The sequence below is a fragment of the Ovis aries genome, chromosome 2 (assembly GCF_016772045.2).
Source record: "Ovis aries strain OAR_USU_Benz2616 breed Rambouillet chromosome 2, ARS-UI_Ramb_v3.0, whole genome shotgun sequence".
NCBI lineage: Eukaryota > Metazoa > Chordata > Mammalia > Artiodactyla > Bovidae > Ovis > Ovis aries.
In genome coordinates, this window is record NC_056055.1 from 169,475,103 (window position 1) to 169,491,977 (window position 16,875).

The 16,875-nt window shown below is 36.6% G+C and overlaps 1 protein-coding gene across 1 annotated transcript in view; it reads left to right on the forward strand.

The window, feature by feature from the left end:
- LRP1B (LDL receptor related protein 1B) overlaps positions 1 to 16,875 on the forward strand; it is a 2,196,232-nt gene that overhangs the window by 1,402,664 nt on the left and 776,693 nt on the right. The window contains exons 24-27 of the mRNA XM_060411151.1: positions 1,851 to 2,048; positions 3,459 to 3,663; positions 14,619 to 14,783; positions 15,071 to 15,315. Of these exons, the coding sequence (XP_060267134.1) occupies positions 1,851 to 2,048; positions 3,459 to 3,663; positions 14,619 to 14,783; positions 15,071 to 15,315 (813 nt within the window). The remainder of the gene's footprint in view (positions 1 to 1,850; positions 2,049 to 3,458; positions 3,664 to 14,618; positions 14,784 to 15,070; positions 15,316 to 16,875) is intronic.

The window sequence follows — 16,875 nt, forward strand, 5'->3', positions numbered from 1 at the left end:
CTGTTGTTCCATGTCCAGTTCTAACTGTTGCTTCCTTACCTGCATATAGATTTCTCAAGAGGCAGGTCAGGTCATCTGGTATTCCCATCTTTTGAAGAATTTTCCACAGTTGATTGTGATCCACACAGTCAAAGGCTTTGGCATAGTCAATAAAGCAGAAATAGATATTTTTCTGGAACTAGATATTAAATGTTAGGGACAACATAATGAGTGAGACTGACAAGATCCTATTTAAGAGAGTTTGTAGTCCAGTAAATAAGGGCAACACCAAACAAAAATACTGATTTTAAATTGTACTCTAAAGAGAATAAAGAGGCTATAGTGAAATAGAATAATGAAGATGTGGTAACTGATCAGGGAAGACATCTCTGAGGAAATGAGATTAATAAGAAGCCAAAGTGATTTCCCAGATGACTCAGATGGTAAAGAATCTGCCTGCTATGTGGGAGACCCGGGTTCAATCCCAGGTTTTAGAGATCCCCTGGAGAAGGAAATAGCAATCCACTTGATTATTCTTGCCTGGGAAACCCCTTCGACAGAGGAGCCTGACTTGCTACAGTCCATGGGCTCACAAAGAGTTGGACATGAATGAGCAACTAACACATACATAGTAAGAACAGTATATCTGGTTACAGTTGACAAAAATCCAGTTCTAATGAAGTGCAATAGAGTTAAATGCATTTGCACAGGGGATTTGAAGAAAGGAGGTAGGCTTAGGGAAAACTGGAACTATGAGTTTGAATGTCCTTAGGATATGGCCCTTCTCCTGGTCATCAGTTTTTGTTTCTGAGGCTTTTTTTCTCTTCTCCTACAATACTACAAGTAGACTTAAAGTACAAGGACATGAATGACATACTCGGCTGAGAAATATGCAAAGAAACTTTTTATCCTCAACTTGAAAACTTCTCTGAAAGTTTAAAAACCCATCTTCCTGACTTAGATCTTATATACACCTCTTAGGCCAACCATTGTACCCAGGAGTGATTATAATAGCTCACATTCACAAACATGTATAGATTTGGGAGAGGAAAAAGGTTCCCTAAAAAAAGCATACAAGGTTGACAGTAACATGGAAACAGGAGAAATCTTACTAAGCCTGGGTCCCTCCCTCAAAATGTATATTCATAAAGCAGAATTCATGTCTAACAAATATCAGTATGTCCAATAGTAGAGTACTTCATATTTTTCAAAATGGTAATTTTAGTAACTTTTGAGTATTAAAACATTCTTTTTTTATGTACAAAAATATAAAACTTTAATCTTACATCTGTTTTCAAAGCTTCTTCTCTTTCTTCCAGGTCTGGTCCAGGATTAAAAAACTAGTGAGGGAAAAGTTATATATATGATTTTCTTGGGTTTTCTAGAAAGCCACCATCTTCCTAATTATAAGCCCAGTAATTCTCTTCATATAAATTGTCTTTTGTTGGTTTTCTCTCCTTTGTGAATCTAGAGTCATGTGATGAGCTAAAAGTGACAGAGCTAGTTTTATTCACTTAGCAATTTCTATGGCAATATTTCTAAAGTTTGAACTGTCAGTTTAAACGACACTAAAACAAAATCTCACATTCTGTCTTGTAATTGCAGCAATTCTTATATTTTAAAATCAGAATCAGGTATGTAAAAATTAAAGGAATAAAAAAAATTTATAGATTATTTTAATAAATACAGATTAACCTAAGTTTTTCAAGATTCTTTTAAATTTTGGATTATAAGAAGTAGCTCCTCTAATGACAGAAAATTCATAATAAATTGTGCTTTTAAATAAATAGATCTTGACCCCAAGTACTTTATTCTGTTTGCTAAAGCATATAAATATTTCCATATGCCTGTTAACATAAATCTATTTTCAGATCCTTTTGAAGCATTCATCATCTTTTCTATTCGCCATGAGATCAGAAGGATTGATCTTCATAAAAGAGACTATAGTCTGCTTGTTCCTGGATTGAGAAACACAATAGCACTTGACTTTCACTTCAATCAAAGTTTACTTTATTGGACAGATGTTGTAGAAGACCGAATATACCGGGGCAAGCTTTCTGAAAGTGGAGGTACATCCATTACAATTTTGACTTAATTGTGGGATTAATTTCTAACTGAAAATTTCAGAAAAAATATGTTGTAATCAGAAGGAATTTTGATTACTCTTTGGTTTCTTATCTTCTCCCTCCTATGTGGAAATCCAGGGGTGTGAAGTATGTGTGACGATATGTTGGAGGGGGGGTGAAGGCCTATACTATTCACACTATTTTCAAATTGTGAGCATTTTGGTGCATATTCAATGGTAAAATTTATTTATAAGAGAAAAATGACTGTCTTCTAATTACTATACATAATTTTTGTGAGTTAAAATAGCTTTGTTTTTTTATGGTTTTCGTCTTCTAGCATCATTCAAAGAAATGATAAATTATTACAAAGATTGTTAATATGAGCTAAATAAGTTTTCCCATAATTTGGCATCTCTTTTTCCAATCTAGGCTTTCCTAGGCAAGATCTTGAGATAAATATATGTCATAATTCTCTTGAAAATCTTAGATCTGTATAACATTCCAAAGGCCAGGTATTTCTATCAAAATCTAAATTCCTCCTTAAATCACCATTACAATTTTGGAAAATGTAGTGTTCAAACACAATGTAATTATGATGTGTGAATCTGTGTCTTATATTACAAAGTATTGATTTCAATTTCAAATGATGGGTTTAGATCCATGATTTTACATGGTTAACTGTTAAAAAAAATGTCTAACAAAAGCACTGGCAATGTCATAAGTTATAAAGTGTTAATTCCAAAAGAAATGAAGGACATAAATAAAAATAGTTCTGGGTATTACTCAATTGTTTATTTTTATTTAGCCCACACTACAGGCTTCTTCCTTTATTTTCAAACATGTTATATTCTACAAGTCAAAATACAAATCAGAAATGTTATATTGGCTCAGAAATCTGTGGGGAGCTATAATTTGAGGATTATTTTTAAGGCTAAATGCCATAACATCGATCTTTTCAGTCATGCTTTAAAAGAGTAGCTGCCTGGCTAGATGCAGATTGCCCCAGGTGGACTTTTTATTCTTCCCTGAAGATCAGTGTTTGAATTGCATTACACTGATTTTAACCAGCAAGTTATTATCATTTCCAAAATTCCTTGTTCTGCCTGAAAAATCAGAAACATGACATAACTTTTTTGCAACCTAAGCATTGTTATTAGCCTCAGAGTTGTTTAAAAATTCTGTTATGCTGTCAGTGAAAGGATTTAAGAGATTAAAAACCTCTCCTGGGAAAAATCATGAATTCTAAATTTGGGGCCATCTTAAAGTCTCTCTGTGTCAGGTAATACTTTTACACTCTATCTCTCAAAGTTAATATAATGTTAAATACTTCATACTGCTGATAAGGACACCTTTTCCTTAGTGCTTAGTGGGTCACTTAAACGGATGCTTGTGTTGGTTTCTCTCTTTTTGTAGGTGTCAGTGCTATTGAAGTGGTTGTGGAACATGGCCTGGCTACCCCAGAAGGATTGACTGTTGACTGGATAGCAGGCAACATATACTGGATAGACAGCAATCTGGACCAAATTGAAGTGGCCAAACTAGATGGTTCCTTAAGAACTACACTCATTGCAGGAGCTATGGAACACCCCAGGGCCATCGCTCTGGACCCAAGATTTGGGTAAAGAAGTTTGCCTTTCATAGATTCACTTTGGCATAAAATATTACCTTTAAAATTAATATTGGATTCAATTTTCTCATAAATTAGAAGTCAAAGTGCTTATTTTGTGCATGTAAATATGTGTGTATATACTTGTGGAAAAGGCAATGGCATCCCACTCCAGTACTCTTGCCTGGAAAATCCCATGGACGGAGGAGCCTGGTAGGCTGCAGTCCACGGAGTCACACAGAGTCAGACATGACTGAAGCAACTTAGCAGCATACTTGTGGATGGTTGTATATATAGATGTATGTTTATATTTATATCTACAATTATGCATGTGTGCTCAGTACTCAGTCACACTGAACTTTTTGCAAACCTATGCACTGTAGCCAGCCAGGCTCCTCTGTATATGGGGTTTTCCAGGCAACAGTACTTGAGTGGATTGCCATTTCCTTCTCTAAGGGATCTTTCTGACCCAGGGATTGAACCCTGGTCTCCTTAATTGCAAACAGATTATTTTACGGTCTGAGCCACCAGGGAAGCCAATGTATATATCAACCAATTTTAGACTGTCACCATGAATTTGATATAAAATTGCTTACATAGGTACTTTTAAAGGAGAAAACTTTCATTTTTTCCTAAATATGGTCATTAGGCCCTTTTGTAAGATACTGTAACTCTATTTTTTTTAATTTAAATTTTATTTTTTAACTTTACAATACTGTGTTGGTTTTGCCATACATTGACACGAATCCACCACAAGTGTACATGAGTTCCCAACCCTGAAGCCCCCTCCCACCTCCCACCCCGTATCATCTCTCTGGGTCATCCCAGTGCACCAGCCCCAAGCATCCTGTATCCTGTATCGAACCTAGTGAAGTGGTAATTTAATGAATTCACTTTTGACCTGCCAAAGAGATGCTGTAGCTATAATTTTGTCTAATGGTTGCAAACCACAGGACCAGTCTTTGGTCCAGTCACAAGTGTTAACCACCTCACCATTTATTTGTATTTGTATGTACTTAGAGATAGTTTAAAAGAAAATTAGATTAAACTTGAAGGAATCCAATGGTGAGATGCTGGCTATAGGGACATTAAAGACAAGACACATTATTGTGGAAGACAAAGTCAAAAGTGTAATCCAGATTATTGCCTCACTGCTTCCCTTCAGTCCTTTGTGAAAGACGAGAAGAGAGACAGTGGATTCGGGGCCAGAGAATAGGGTCCAGCACTGCTCAGTCACTTATCCTCTGGAGAACCTACTCAAGTGTATTATCTTCCTTTAGATCTCCGTATTCTGTTTTGAACATCAGGAACAGTAATGTCTCTTAATTAGATTGTTTTTGAGGAGATAGAATGTGAAATATAATGTATAACTCATCTATATTGGGATACTTTGTTATTACTATTGATTATTTTATATATCCAAAATGATTGTCAAGTCTAAAGGATGATAGAAAGGAAAACTGTTTTGCTCTGTACTTTTAAGTAATACACAGCCTAGGAAGGACCAAGAAAGATGGAGGTCAGAAAGGGGAGTCAGTCAGGAGGGAATTGAATGAGATGCAGAAGAGAAAAGGGAACCTGTGTTTAAGTCAGCTTCCTGGTCCACACACTTTTCTTTGTACACTGTTTTATGCGCAACCCAGAAATCAATAGCTTGGGAATATTGTTTGTTTTCCTTTTCCTCATTTCAGATATAAACATTAAAGGGGCAAGGTAGCTTGTGTAGAGAAGGTTGCTAGTTTCAAACTTGCAACTGTCATTGTTGTGTTTATTTTACCTTCCACAGTGTGTTGCATTTATTTGACTTAGTTGCCAAAATTTAAATTTTGAAAGATTTGGAATACAATTCTAGATTTCTGGCTTCTCTTGAAAACGTAGGGAGGTCTGTCAACAACTAACAGAGCAGTAGTGAACCTTTTAGGCTGAAGGTATGTCCTCCAGTTTATAGTTTATGCTTGGCCCATTTCACCCATTAACTCCTGTGATAACAGTTAACTAGAAAGAGATCAGGCGTGTTTTATGAGAAATTTCCTTCTCAAACAGACTCTTCCTGAGGGTGCAAGTAGATGGCCCACTTTGACATTTTACTTCCCACAGAGGTCTGCCATCAACAGAGGGTTTTTCCCTCAATGTAATAGCTACTGGTGTGGATTTTTTCATGACTTAGATGTACCCATTTGGTAACTGCAGCTTATCTGCATGAGAAACTTTCTGTATAAGGGAAAGCAATATTTTGGAGAAAATGATAATTTTAGCAAGTGTACCATTATGTTAGAAGAACTCTGACTGCTTCACAAAATACAAAGGGCACACACAGAGAAGAAAACAAGGACATAAAACAGGTGTATAAAATTTTTGAAAATACCCTGATCAAACAAAGCAGTTGATCTGGGAATTGAAGCTTCATTTTCTATAGCCTTGAATTGACAATGCTTAGAATAAACTTATTTATCTCAGTTTGTTTGGGGAATAGCCAACCTGAGAGAAGAAAAAGAAAACAGAAATGCAAAACAAACACAATCCACAGATACTATTTATGTGAAAATATTAAGCGCTATTTCAATGATGTAAGGGGATTTCCAGAAGTAAAACAGTTTCTAAGAGTTGAAAATTAGGACAGAAAGCTAGCCTCTGGGGAGGGAAAACCTGATAATGCTTCTAAGAAAAGATGATGTCTTCCCTTGCTAATTGCTACTACAAACTTGTGAGGCTAATTATAATTACAGTGGCAATAATTTTATATAACATTTGAAGAAATAATGCTTGGAAAATTGTTTCCGGTGTGAATGACCAAAGTTCAAATGACAGTACCAATTCACTTAATTCTCTGAATAAATGAAAAGTTTATAGGTTTATCATAATATAATAGAATTTTTATTATTTAAAATTACTTTATAAAAGATTGACATGCATAAAACATGAGGTTCATGTAAACACCTTTAGAGCTTAGTTGTAAATTTAAATTTAAAATGTAGCAGTTAATTTTAAAAAGGTCATACAAATATTAAAATGCTTTCAAATTTATTGTATATTTTGGTAAAAAGTTCATAGACACTTGTAGACATTGGACCTTTCATAAAATAGACTGCTGCTGCTGCTGCTGCTGCTGCGTCACTTCAGCCGTGTCCGACTCTGTGCAAGCCCATAGACGGAGAGCAAAGTAAAAGTAACTATTCCCATTTTCCTCAAATTTTTCATGAAATATGTAAGGAGACTGAGCATCAAAGTTATAGGATCTCCAACGACATTTATATTCTTTTGGGAAATTTTTATTTTTTTTTTAAATTATTTTTTATTTTTTACTTTACAATACTGTATTTGTTTTGCCATACATTGACTGCAAGGAGATCCAACCAGTCCATTCTGAAGGAGATCAACCCTGGGATTTCTTTGGAAGGAATGATGCTGAAGCTGAAACTCCAGTACTTTGGCCACCTCATGCGAAGAGTTGACTCATTGGAAAAGACTTTGATGCTGGGAGGGATTGGGGGCAGGAGGAGAAGGGGATGACAGAGGATGAGATGGCTAGATGGTATCACGGACTCGATGGATGCGAGTCTGAGTGAACTACGGGAGTTGGTGATGGACAGGGAGACCTGGAGTGCTGCAATTCATGGGGTCTAAAGAGTCGGACACGACTGAGCGACTGAACTGAACTGAACTGACATGAATCCACCACTGGTGTACATGAGTTCCCAACCCTGACCCCCTCTCCCACCTCCCACCCCATATCATCTCTCTGGGTCATCCCAGTGCACCAGCCCCAAGCATCCTGTATCCTGTATTGAACCTAGACTAGCAATTTGTTTCTTACACAATAGTATACATATTTCAATGCCATTCTCCCAAATCATCCCACCCTCTCCCTCTCCCAGAGTCTAAAAATCTGTTCTTTATATCTGTGTCTCTTTTGCTGTCTCTCATACAGGGTTATGATTACCATCCTTCTAAATTCCATATATGAGAGTGAAGTGAAGTCGCTCAGTCATGACCAACTCTGCGATCCCATAGACTGTAGCCTACCAGGCTCCTCTGTCCATGGGATTTTCCAGGCAATAGTACTGGAGTGGATTGCCATTTCCTTCTCCAGGGGATCTTCCCAACCCAGGGCTTGAACCCGGGTCTCCCACATTGTAGACAGATGCTTTACTGTTTGAGCCACCAGGGTGTGTTAGTATATTGTATTGGTGTTTTTCTCTCTGGCTTACTTCACTCTGTATAATCGGCTCCAGTTTCATCCACCTCATTAGAACTGATTCAAATGTATTCTTTTTAATGGCTGAGTAATATTCCATTGTGTATATGTACCACAGCTTTCTTATCCATTTGTTTGCTGATGGACATCTAGGTTGCTTCCATGTCCTGTCTGTTATAAACAGTGCTGTGATGAACATTGGGGTACACGTGTCTCTTTCAATTCTGGTTTCCTCGGTGTGTATGCCCAACAGTGGGATTGCTACCAGCCACTTTGCTCCCTGAGTACAACTAGGAAAAAAAGCAGGTTATATACCATTAGCCCCATAAAACATGTTTACATCACACGAGCTTCCTAAAAGAGCCAAGATCTTTGTTGCTTTTCTTTTTTTTAAACAAATGCCAACAAAGACATGTTTTTAATTGACTACTTTGGTTCCTTAACATGGAATCCACAGGCCTTCTTCTGATGTTTTAAGATATATTTGCTACCATGTCACATTTCTGCAGTATTCTAGGTTTTGACCCAGTATCCCAGGTGACAAGTTATTCCAAAATGCTAAATTAGGGATCTTAGGGAGGAGCCATTTCTCTTTGTATCCATTTTAAAGGAATACACTTATTGCTAAGGTGACCTGAAGTAGTGCATGAATCTCCTGTAAACATCAAGCTTATTATTCGAGAGTAACAAGCACCAAGGAGTTCAGAATCTTGCAGGGCACTCACTTCAGTTCTCGAACTTTCATTGCCTTTATGCTCCTTCATGTGCATAGTGTCTTCCTGATGCACTGCTGGTATTTAGTTTTCATGTGTCATAATAACTGGGCTCTGCTGTAACAATTGCAGTTAGTGAAAGCAGATATATCATTATGAAGATTAGTAAAACATCTAAATAAAATTTTAACTTAATCTGGGAGCATTTCTAAATGAACCTAATAAAAACATTGTTGCTTTTAGACAACCTAAAGATTATAGATAAGCAAGCTCTCTTTTTGCCACGATCCTTTATTTTTACATTCTGCATCTTGACCTGAAGATGATAATAGCCCTTTTGTACCTGTAATGGTACAAGTTGTTCATGGTCCATTGACCCAGTTTAATCCTGATACACACTAACCTGTGAATCCAGGAAATGTAGATCAGTGGACTGTAGTCTTTCTTTTAAAAGCAATCATGGTTGAACATTTCCATACACCTTATAAGAAGGGCTATTCAGCCTTTGTATACGTGAAGAAATAATATAGTCATTGTAATGCTAATACATTTTAAACATAAAAAGAAAGTAATAAGGAAAAACGATTTTTTAAAATACCACACTGTAAAGTGTACAAAAGAGTGCCTAGAACTTTATAAAACAATGATCCTTAAAATCAAGTTTTAAGATTGATTGTAAACTGACTTATGCAAGGTTAAGAACATTTTTAGAGGTGCTAATTCTAGGATATGTTATTATACGAGGTGTTGAAAATTTCCCACTTAAGTTAGTGAAAAATTAGAACCATGGTGACCACTATGGAAGAAATAGCTTAGCCCTGCTATATTTAGTGAAGAAATGAAGGGACCACTTATTTTATAACTCCTAAAAGAGTCACAGGCCATATATTTTGGTCCACTGGAAATACACACTTGAAAGTCTTCAGTGCCTATTTCTAGTGAACCTACATATGGAGAATACAGAATTGCAGGGCTACTTGTTTGCACATTGGAATTGATGCAACACCATAAGTAGAAAGCTAAAAGAGAGATATCAATTTTCTATTTGTTAAGCAAGCAAAAGACAATGCTTTAGAAGCCTTTGGGTCATCAGTCTAGTTGCCTGGAGAATCCCAGGGGTGGCGGAGCCTGGTGGGCTGCCATCCATGGGGTTGCACAGAGTCAGACACTACTGAAGTGACTTAGCAACAGCAGCAGGATCAGTCTAGAGTTTGGAGTACAGCATTGTCCAGATCTGTGCTGTGCTTAGTTACTTAGTCCTGTCCAACTCTTTGTGACCCTCTGGACTGTAGCCCATCAGGCTCCTCTGTCCATGGGATTCTCCAGGCAAGAATACTGGAGTGGGTTGACATGCCCTCCTCCAGGGGATCTTCCCAACCCATGGATTGAACCCAGGTCTCCCATATTGTGGTCTATCCACATATACTCAGACCACCTGTGACTCTCAAATTCACTGTTTGTTTTCAGGGATTATTTTTCCTAATCTTCCTCAGATTTGCAAATCTCTACTTTACCTTGTTTTTGAAGATATCATAATAAATTTGATTAATGCTGTACTGATCTTATTTCTATTTTAAATTTTATTTTATTAATGATAACTTTAAAGGAAGCTGACAAATAACAACCTGGTGGCCATGAAAAGATGTGTACATCCAAAATTAAATTTGAAGTGAGACACATAATTCATTTTATATTTACTGTTTTCAAGGAGGATATTCCTCTACTTAACCATATAGCTTGCCAGCTTTATAATAATTAATCTTTGTTTTATTTAGTATTTATTTTTAAGGCAACTAATTATACATGAAATAGCTTATAAGTAATACATATGTTGGACTTCCCTGGTGGCTCAGATAATAAAGATTCTGCCTTCAATGCAAAAGACCCAGATTTGATCCCTGGGTCTGGAAGATCCCCTGGAAAATGGAATAGTGACCCAGTCCAGTATTCTTGCCTAGATAGTTCCATGGACAGAGGAGCCTGGTGGGCTACCATCCATGGGGTCCAAAGAATTGGACACGACTGAGTGACTAACATGGAGAAAGCAATGACACCCCACTCCAGTACTCTTGCCTGGAAAATCCCATAAACGGGGGAGCCTGGTAGGATGCAGTCCATGGGGTTGCGAAGAGTCGGACACAACTGAGTGACTTCACTTTCACTTTTCACTTTCATGCATTGGAGAGGGAAATGGCAACCCACTCCAGTGTTCTTGCCTGGAAAATCCCAGGGACAGGGGGAGCCTGGTGGGCTGCCGTCTACGGGGTCGCACAGAGTTGGACACGACTGAAGTGACTTAGCAGCAGCAGAGTGCCTAACACACACACACAATATATATGTTATTGATATTTCCAGATAACTAGTGTTTTCTCATGTAAATAATCCTGTCTTTAAACAATAATCTTTTCAGGAAATAAAAATATTCCCCCAAACAAGATTTTATAAATTATCCCTGATACTTAAAAAATTTTTTCTATTAATCTAATTTTGGACTTGTTACACTTTTGAATAATTATACAGAAATTTTCAAATATACAAAGTAGAAAGAATGGTAAAATAAGTTCCCTAGTATTTATCACCCAGCTTCAACAATGATATTGCCCTCTAATGTAATAATGTTCATCTTTATCCTTATCTAACAACTTACTTATCATATATTTGTGGTTAGACAATTAATAATTTAGGTATTATTTTTGTTCCCATCCCTAGAGCTGTAGAAAGCTGTTCTTGAAACAACCAAACAAAAATTTAATATAAACAATTTTTTGAGAAAGTTTGTGTGAGATAAATCTATTCCTGTGACCTACTTCTTTAAGTTTTTTCATGGCTTTAACTCATGCTTACTTTATAAAACCAATCTACCTTTACATACATGATATTGTAACATTTAAACATTAATATTAGTATTAATCCTCAACCTCTCTCTCTTTCTGTGTGCGTGTGTTCCCATTTATTTAATAGTTTTAAATGACTTTGAAATTTTGCTTTTAAAAAATGTTCCATGTGTAAATGTATGTGGATGCTTGTGCAAACACAAAAATTTTTTGTGTGCTAGGCACTCTGTGTGCTAAATTGTTTACATCTATTACCTCATCAAATATTCCTTCAGTAGTACTTTAGAATTTTTATGTACAGATGAGCAAATGGAGTCTGAGTTAAGTATGCTCTAATTAGTGACATATCCCAACCTTGGTTCCAAGCTTGTCTGACACAAAACATACACATTGCCATTATTCAACATTGATGCAATTAATTAATAATATTTTTCGTATGTCTAGTGCTTAGGTTGTAAGAAACCTGCAGTCTCTTCAAGAAGATAGGTTCATTTCTTTTCCTGCCCACCATGTGCTTTTAACATACATACCAAATAAATTTATTATATGATATTTTATGTTGTTATCTAATCCTTTCATATTTATAATTTCTATATCCCATAAGAGACTATGTACCTCTCAGATATTGAAATCATAATGAATACTTAGTTTACATCACTGCACATTTCTTCAAATAGATATAATACATTTTTTTAAAGAAAAGAAATCTTGAATTGCATTTTGAAATTTTGTTCCAAAGGATTGTTTCAATTTTCCCAATCCATATACCTAAGGATTATATAGCAAAACTATCAGTCAGTTCAGTCACTTAGTTGTGTCCGACTCTTTGCAATCCCATGGACTGTAGCATTCCAGGCTTCCCTGTCTATCACCACCTCACAAAGCTTACTCAAACTCATGTCCATCAAGCCAATGATGCCATCCAACCATCTCATCCTCTGTTGGCCCCTTCTCCTCCCACCTTCAATCTTTCCCAGCATCAGGGTCTTTTCCAATGAGTCAGTTCTTCACCTCAAGTGGCCAAAGTATTGGAGTTTCACCTTCAGCATCAGTCCTTACAGTGAATATTCAGGACTGATTTCTTTTAGGATTGACTGGTTAGATCTCCTTGCGGACCAAACTATATACAACTATAATGAAGCCAAGTTTATTTTTGCTAATAACTTTACCATTTCTGACCAAAAGGTTGTCAGAATTGATGATAGGAAAATATATTGAACTGTCACTGCCTCTCCAGTTCTGTGAGTTCTTTCCTCCCAAATCTCCATACCACTCATTCGCATTGTTTCTACTACTAAAGTATAGAGAAATTACAAAGAAGGCAACTACTATTTTGATTACCAGCCATGTTCCTATTTCCATACCAAATGCTTTCCCTTTGTTATTTAGTGTCAATGACGTTAAAACATTAGATGTTAAAAACATGAAGACAGCAGTTCAACTATCCATTTTCCCAACTTCATCTGCCACTTGCTAGCCATGTAACCTGGTCAAGGAATTCAACTTTTCTAAGCTTGTTTTCTCATCTATAAACATGGATAACTTTAACCATGGCTTTATGAAGAATTAAATGAGATAATCTGCATAAAGTTCTGAAAATAAGTATTTAGTGTATAATAAGCACTCAAAAAGAAATCATTAGCTGGTTGCAATGATTGCAGAATTATTGTGTAACTGTTATATATATACAACTGAAACATGCATGAGCAGTTTAGGCCACTATCAATTAAACATAAACTCTCCATTACCTAACAGCCTTAGAAATCAAATGCACAACATAAAACATATGATGCCTATTGTGTGGAACTGTTCATATACTGTGAATTTGTAGAGTTACAAAGAGTATTTAGAAAAAGAAAAAGAAAGTATTATAAAAATGCATGCATGTGTAAATCAAAGTATATGATGTCCTTCTGTTTTCCCTCTGCATCCTCTGTCATATGATCTGTTCCATTCATGTGAATCTAAATGTCATCTCCATGCAGAATACTTTCAAATTCATGTCTACAGTTCTGATGCCTTCTCTGAATTTCACCCTTACATAAACAGGAAATCTCCTTATGTCTTAAAATCTCAAGGTGAAAAAATTGAAAACTGTATTTTTGATTGCTCTCCACACCCATCCATACTCAATCCCAGGTCTTAAAATGCATTTCTCTTGCATTTTTTTTTTCCATTTCACGTAATGGATCCCTTGTACACCCTCTGCCTGTCCTTACCCTTAAGTTTGCCAAGACAAGTACCACAGCCACCTGTAATTCTGTTCTCTACTTCATTCCCTACATCCAGTACTCCTTTAGTCATGGAAGTTAGTTCTACCTCTTGGAATAAGGGCTTCCCTTGTAGCTCAGTTGGTAAAGAATCTGCCTACAGTGCAGGAGACCTAGGTTTGATCCCTGGGTCAGGAAGATCCCCTGGAGAAGGAAATGGCAACCCACTCCAGTATTCTTGCCTGGAGAATCCCATGGCCCGAGGAGCCTGATAAGCTACAGTCCATGGGGCTGCAAGAGTTGGACATGACTTAGCAACTAAACTACTACAAACTACTTGAAATAAACTATTCCTTGAACCCATTCACTTCTCTTCACTGCTACCACCATATTTGCCTCATCCTTTAAAATAACCATCTGAGGTACCCTTTCTCCTGACTTATCACAATGAATTTGTATATATGATGTTATATTTCTTTCCTGCTTAAATATGGGATAAGGCAAAACTCAAATGATTGCCATCTCTAAAAGATCCATTATATCACCCTTTTTAATTTAATCTATTTCCCCTTTATCCTCATTGCCATATTTCTAATACAGTAGCCTCATTTCTGTTCCTCAGTCACCCACTTTCTTTCCCTCATTAAGGCTTTTGTTTCCACCATTTATTTTTCTTGTCATGCTCTGCTCATCTCTCAGATTCAGTCTAAATATTACCTTCTCAAACTGCTTTTTCCCCTTGATTATCTTCTCAAAGTAGATTACTTACCTATTACTCTCATAACAAAATTATTCTTGAATGTATTTCAGAAGCTGTAGTTATATATTCAAGCATTTGTTTAGTCTGTCTCTTGCTCTGGACTCTAAGCCCCTGAGGCTAGATAATGTATCTGTTTCACTTGTGATTGTTTACCTAGCCAGTGCCTAGCATAGTCATAGAAATTCAATAAATTTTTTTTTGAAATGAATGACTGAAACAATAACATCATCAATAGCATCATTTCTTTTTCTTTAGAATTCTTTTCTGGACAGATTGGGATGCCAATTTTCCTCGCATTGAATCTGCCTCCATGAGTGGTGCTGGGAGAAAAACCATCTACAAAGACATGAAAACCGGGGCTTGGCCTAATGGACTCACTGTGGACCACTTTGAAAAAAGGATAGTTTGGACAGATGCCAGGTTTAATTTTTTTTTTCCTTTCTTTTCTATAGCCTTCATCAGATAATACTTACAAAATTGAAATGTGTATTCCTGTGCATGTATCATATATACACACATTGAAATTGGTGGTGAATTTTATTGGCTTTGGTTATGATAGCTTTTTGTTGAAATCTTTCTGCAAGTCAGATACAGGGTCATAAAAGTATTTTTACACAATTTTTTTTTGCCATTTAAGTAGTATGAGCACATCACTGGACTATTGGAATGTGGTTTTATATACCACTGATGCATTTACTTTTCTGTAGGTCAGATGCCATTTATTCAGCCCTCTATGATGGAACAAGCATGATAGAAATTATCCGAGGTCATGAATACCTTTCTCATCCCTTTGCTGTGTCTCTTTATGGGAGTGAGGTTTATTGGACAGATTGGAGGACCAACACGCTGTCAAAAGCCAATAAGTGGACAGGGCAGAATGTCAGTGTGATTCAGAAAACCAGTGCACAGCCTTTTGACCTTCAGATCTACCATCCCAGCCGTCAGCCCCAGGGTAAGTACTTGTTATGAATTAGTGACCAGAATTTATTTTCATTTTAATCATATAATAATCAAACTGTAAAACAATTTTTGTAAGCTAACACTGATTTAATATTTTCTATAGTATATGATGGAAGTAGTACCAGCCTTTATTTTAATTAGCTCAGGATATTTTTTCTTTTCCTTTTTATTTATTTTACATAGAAATAGAGAAATCTTAGAAATTAAGGGTTTTATGCAGTTGTTGCAATCGTATCATTTTCTTAGACTTCTTTTGTTGAAATTTAGGTTACATTACTATTTTAAGAGGACTTCCCAGGTGGCTGAGTGGTAAAGAATCTGCCTACAAACAGGAGATAAAGGAGACATGGGTTGAAGCCCTGGTTTGGGAAGATCCTCTGGAGGAGGAAATGGCCATCCTCTCCAGTATTTTTGCCTGGAAAATCCCATGGACAGAATAACCTGGCAGGATAAGTCCATGGGGTCACACAAAGTTGTACACTACTGAGCACAAGCATGAATATTACATTATACTCACACTCCTCACATCTTCTGTATCCACTCCTCCATTAATGGACACTTAGGTTATTTCCATCTCTTGGCTATTGTAAATAATGCTGAATGAACACAGCAGTGCATACACGTGCGCACACACACACACACATATATCTTTTCAAATTTATCTTTCCCTTTTCCTCAGATAAACACCCAGAAGTGGAATTGCTGATTCATATGGTAGTTCCATTTTTTTAATTTTTGAAGAACTTCCATGCTATTTTCCTTAGTGATTGTGTCAATTTACATAATCACCAACAGAGCAAAAGGATTCCCTTTTGTCCACATCCTCAGCAACACCAGATACGTGGTGATATCTCATTGTGGCTTTGATTTGCATTTCCTTGATGATTAGTGACATTGAGCACATTTTCTTATGCCTATTGGCCATCTGTATCTCTTTCTTAGAAAGAGAAACATCTATTCAGAGCCTCTGCCTATTTTTTCAGTCAGATTGTCTGTTTGATACTGAGTTCTAAGAGTTCTTTATACATTCTGGATGTTAACTTTTTATCTGATAAATAGGATTGGCAAATATCTTCTCCTGTTTGGTAGTTTGCCTCTTTATTTTATTGATGGTTTCCTTCACCAGGCAGAAGCTGTTTAGTTTGATATAGTCCCATTTTCTTTTTTTGCTTTTGTTGCTTTTGTTTTTGGTGGCAAATCCAAATATTTCTCAGTATAGAAATGACATGCTGCTGCTGAGTTGCTTCAGTCGTGTCCGACTCTGTGAGACCCGGTAGACGGCAGCCCACTAGGCTCCCCTGTCCCTGGGATTCTCCACGCAAGAACACTGGAGTGGGTTACCATAGGATTTATGTATTAGCCATGCAGTTGTGATACTAATCTGAAGATGATATTGAAGAGGGAAGATATTGGAGATAAAACAGGTAATTTAGATTATAACATCTCCTAGGTCAAGAAAAGTAAAGCAAGAAAGTATAAAGTAGGGAGGATACAAGGTAACGGTTTTATTGTCATAGCAACCATAGGACTGAGGACAAAAATCTGAATATAA